The sequence below is a fragment of the Ammodytes marinus genome (assembly GCF_949987685.1).
Source record: "Ammodytes marinus genome assembly, chromosome: 11".
NCBI lineage: Eukaryota > Metazoa > Chordata > Actinopteri > Uranoscopiformes > Ammodytidae > Ammodytes > Ammodytes marinus.
In genome coordinates, this window is record NC_137215.1 from 1,717,383 (window position 1) to 1,722,382 (window position 5,000).

The 5,000-nt window shown below is 37.9% G+C and overlaps 1 protein-coding gene across 1 annotated transcript in view; it reads right to left on the reverse strand.

Moving 5' to 3' along the window:
- The window catches only part of znf365 (zinc finger protein 365), a gene marked incomplete at both ends in the record, with an annotated part of 7,712 nt that extends 6,258 nt beyond the window's left edge, over positions 1 to 1,454 (reverse strand). Inside the window, 2 exons of the mRNA XM_080036785.1 lie at positions 112 to 205; positions 888 to 1,454. Coding sequence (XP_079892911.1) covers positions 112 to 205; positions 888 to 1,454 — 661 coding nt within the window. The remainder of the gene's footprint in view (positions 1 to 111; positions 206 to 887) is intronic.
- Positions 1,455 to 5,000: the final 3,546 nt, after the last annotated feature.

The following is a 5,000-nucleotide window of genomic DNA, read 5'->3' on the forward strand; positions in this document are numbered from 1 at the left end:
CGGGTCGGATTTGAACCCGCGACCACTGCAACAAAGGCCAAAGCCGATATGGTACACGCTCTATCCACTACACCACCGGAGCACCCCATCAAAACAATGTTAATTCCTTACCTTCATCATCAGTCTCCTCCTCTTCATCCTCGTCTGCTTGTGTTCCCACACCAACGCTCTGTGTGCGTCTCCTCACCGAGCTACTACCAGGGATCTACAAGGGAAATGTAAGGTTAAAGGGGCACTGTGTAACATTTTAAGTAATTTATTAGCTAAAATCAATATCCTCATTCATATATATGTCCTCATTGGTGTAAAATAACCTCTGCCAATAATCTGAATTATCCTCCTGAGCGGAGAATTACAAATATTAATGTTACATTTTGTACATTGAGTTGGGCAAGTCTTATGGAGGAATCCATGTTGGTTGGAATGTCATCAGGTGCATTGTTTAAAATTTAGAATTGTTCTTGTCCTTGAAGGCCACTGTAGCTTCTGTTATTATTCGAAAGGGGGGGGGGGGGGGGTCACCCAGGGAGCGTTGCATTCTAGAACTTTCTAGAACTTTCTTGATGATGTCATATTACACACTGCACCTTTAAGTACCTTTTTAATGAAATTGGTAAGGAAATTCAATACTTTAAAGCTGTAGTGTTCTCTCTGTATTTCTCAGTGTGGCAGCGTTTTACTGTACTTCAAGCTTTACTGTAGTGCGTAACTTTTTTCATATAAATGAGGTGTTGGTTACATTCAAGCCATCGTCAAGCAAAGTTGACACAAAGTTGGTTAAGCCTATTATCAGCTCCACAAAACTCTCTCTGTATTTATTATTTATACTAAATTGGAATGCGTGTATTCTAAATAGGAATGTAGGTATTCTAATAAGGTCTCCTCACCGATCCATATGAGTGTAGATCGCAGCTTTCTCTCGTGTCACTGAGCGAGCGCGTGTGCGTGTGTGTCCGTGCGTTGCTATAGTGACCCCTACGGTTCGGAAGGCTCATGTCTTGTTGCCACGACGGTAAAGAAGCATTCGTAACCGGGTCCGGTAACTTTCCCGTGATGCTAAAACCATCGTGCGACTGGTAGTACGATTCCTGTTTGTACTGCAGCTGTTCGGAGTGTGTGTGTGAGTGTGAGTGTGAGTGTGAGTGTGTGTAGTATTCCAAATTGGAATGCGTGTATTCCAAATCGGAGTGTGTGTATTCTAAGTCGGAATGTGTGTATTCCAGGTGGGCACGTAGCGACGCCAGGCTAACGAAACGCTCGCCGTCTCCACAGCGCGGACATCGGAACGGTTTGTCGCTAGCAGACGACGTCGGTGTTGTTGTTGTTGTTTTTGTTGTTGGGCCGTTGCCAGGCTGTTGTTGCCAGGCAGCAGCAGTTGTTGTTGTTGCCGGGTTGTTGCCGTGCGACTGGAAGGAACCGGAACCGGAACCGCGGGAACAAAACTTCTGCTGCATCACTGCAACGCTGGGAAGGAGAGAAGGAAATAGAGTCAGCAATTTGTTTTTTGGGGATTTTTTATTTTTTCATTCTGAATTTTTATTTTAATACCTTGCATTTTTTTTTAAATATTTTAGATACATTTTATAAATTGATTTTTTTTATATATATTTTTTTGTATACTTTTCTTTAAATTTTTTATATTTAGAATTTGTTTTACTTTTATTTTTTAATATATTTTGAACAATTTTAATACTTTTTGAATTTTGAATTTTTTTATAAGAGCCGTGGGAACACAACTTCTGCTGCATCACTGCAACACTGGCAAAGGAGAAAAGGGGATTGGTTCGTGAACAAGCTTGCTGTGTGTATTCCAAATTGGAATGTAGGTATTCTAAGTCGGAATGTCTGAATTTTTTTTTTATTTCTTTTTACACTTTGTATTTTTTATAACTTTGATTTATTTATATATTTTTTTAATTAATTTTTTTTTTAAATATTCGTTTTTCTATATTTTTTTTTATTTTTAATTTAATTTTATGCTTTGTATTTCTCAATATTTTTTTAATGTTATATTTAGAATTTTTTTATTTTAAATTTATTTTAATTAAAATATTTAATAAAAAAATGTTTCAACCTGTTGGCAACATGACAGCACAATGATAACCAAAAAAAGAATAATAATCTGCACGATAAAAGCCTCAATTTTCAATGCTTGTTGGTCATTCTTATTCTCCTATATAATAAATAGAAATTAAATTATATATTAAATAAAAAGTCCCCAATCCATGACACCATATTGATATCACAAAGTTCCCAAAAAAGACAATATTTTTTCATGATCAAAGCCTAGATTTGCAATGCCTACTGGCCACTCTCACACTGATATATTCTATGAATTAAACCTGCAGTGTGTAATATGATATCATCAAGAAAGTTCTACAAAGTTCTAGAATGCAACGCTCCCTGGGTAACCCCACCCCTTTAGAATAATAACAGAAGCTACAGTGGCCTTCAAGGACAAGAATAATTCTAAATTTTAAACAATGCACCTGATGACATTCCAACTATGACACTTTCAAGATGGCGGCACTAGGTCTTGGTCCAAAATATGCAGAAATATGGACATATATGAGACCCTTTCTAAGGGAAAAAATAATAATTCAAAACATTTTTTTCAGCTATTATGCACTAAATTAAATGTTCTTATGGATATTATAATTACTTTCTACAAAATCTGCTAGGAAATAAAACCCAAAATTCTACACACTGCAGGTTTAAGCAAAAATATAAAATAAAACATATTGTACAGCACAATGATCCCAGGAAAAGCACCAAAGTGACAATAATTTGCAAGTTTTAACCATCAGTTTACAATGCGTAATGGTCATTTTTAAACTGTCCTATAATAAATAAATTAAGCAACAAATGATATTAAATTCCCCAAATCTGGAAGCTGCCTACATGACAGCTAATTTATACCGGAAAAAGGCACAAAAAAGGAAAATAATTTGCATATTTTAGGCATCAATTTGCAATGCTTACTGGTCATTCTTTACACTCCATATAATCAATAAAAAATTAAGTAAAATATATAATGTAATTGCTCAATCCTCAAGCATCATTAGCTTACAACACAAACACATTGATTGACGTTAATTTAAATAATAATAATGATCATAATTACAAGAACACAGGGCGCACACACACACACACACACACACACACACACACACACACACACACACACACACACACACACACACACACACACACACACACACACACACACACACACACACACACACACAAACGAGCCATAATTTAAACATTTTCCAATTCATACAATCCTACATTTAACAGGCTAAAATCAGGAAAATCAGGTCACTTGACTATTGCTTAGCTTTGTGACGTAAGCTCCACTTGCACAGCCTAAACAGCAAGAGGCTACCGATAGCTTATCATAAGACACACACCCCCTTTAAAGCACGTTAACACAATAGGCTATGTATATTGTCCTTAGCGCCATTCACCTGTGGAGTCGGTGCATTTTAAAAATCAAATCTGTCTCGCTCACCTTCACGTGATGTCGCAGGCAGATGGAGCATGATGTCATTCACTCAGGAACCATGGCAACAACACATCCGGTTCAAACCCCTTTCAGAATAAAACTTATAACGCTATGGATGGATTTTCAAAATAGATCTTTAAATGTTTACAACTATCTATGTATATTCATAATGTAGGACTTATGTTTAGACCTATTGTCCATAAGAACATTCTATCTATATTTATGAAAATGTTAACTCTACACCCTCTTTCGCTCTCTCTCTCTCTCTCTCTCTCTCTCTCTCTCTCTCTCTCTCTCTCTCTCTCTCTCTCTCTCTCTCTCTCTCTCTGTGTGTGTGTGTGTGTGTGTGTGTGTGTGTGTGTGTGTGTGTGTGTGTGTGTGTACCCATAAAAGGAAATCCAGTTTGAAAATATTTAAATGTATTTAATTTATTTTTTATCTACTTGTATTTAGTCTGTTTTGTACATGTCCAATTGTATCTTATCTTTAAAAACATATTAATATATTTCTCAAGAAAAAATTATTGGGGATCTTAAAAGTCCCCCCTTGTTTCACAAATGAATGTAAAGTGGACTTGTATTTTGAATTACGTTTTTGCTGCAGTACCTACACACGGCCACTAGATGTCACCCTGTGCTCTTACAAGAAGGCAGGGACTGAAGTGCTGCTCTGTCAACTGAGTGGGTCGCATCAAGATTTACAATATCACGTCACTTGCAAAAATCTAAAAGTTTTTTTTTCTCTCACACACACAAAATACAATAGCCTACAACAATTCCTATCTATTTATCCTAATCCTTGCTGTATAAAGAATTATCTGCAAATTTAAGGCGCTTTGGTCTGGACACAATTGGAGCTCTATATGTCAGAAAATTAGGAATTGCCAATCAAATCGTTCTTTCTGAAATGGGCGGGCCAGAGCCCTTTGTATGGTGCTCTCGGGAGGACGTAATCGGATGACGACAGTGACGTGCATGCGCCGTCGAAGCCGTGACATCAAAACATCAGAGATGGCTGCGGATGTGTTGTGTGAGTTTGAGACTGCTTTGGCCTCGACCCTTAACGATTTGAAAGACGGCATTCACATCTTTCATTAGCAAGAAAGAGGAATGTTTTGTTTTGCCGACCGACCACGGCAAAAGTTTAGTTTAACAGTTTAACAGCTGTTCGCTAAACGAACGGGGCTTAATCCGTCACCTTGTGCATCGCTCTGATTGGTTGTAGTGCTATCCAACTGCGTGCAGTGGCATTTGAAATGCACGGAGCCGCCCCTTGAGTTGGGAAGGTTTATTGAGCGTGGCCAGACCCTCTATCGTTCTAGATATGGGTCTGGATTTCCATGGTCTTAGCCTGGTCCTACCAGACCTTCGTACTTCATTTAGCCTGGTTCTACCAGACCATCGTACTTCATTCAGCCTGGTCCTACCAGACCATCGTACTTCATTTAGCCTGGTCCTACCAGACCATCGTACTTCATTTAGCCTGGTCCTAC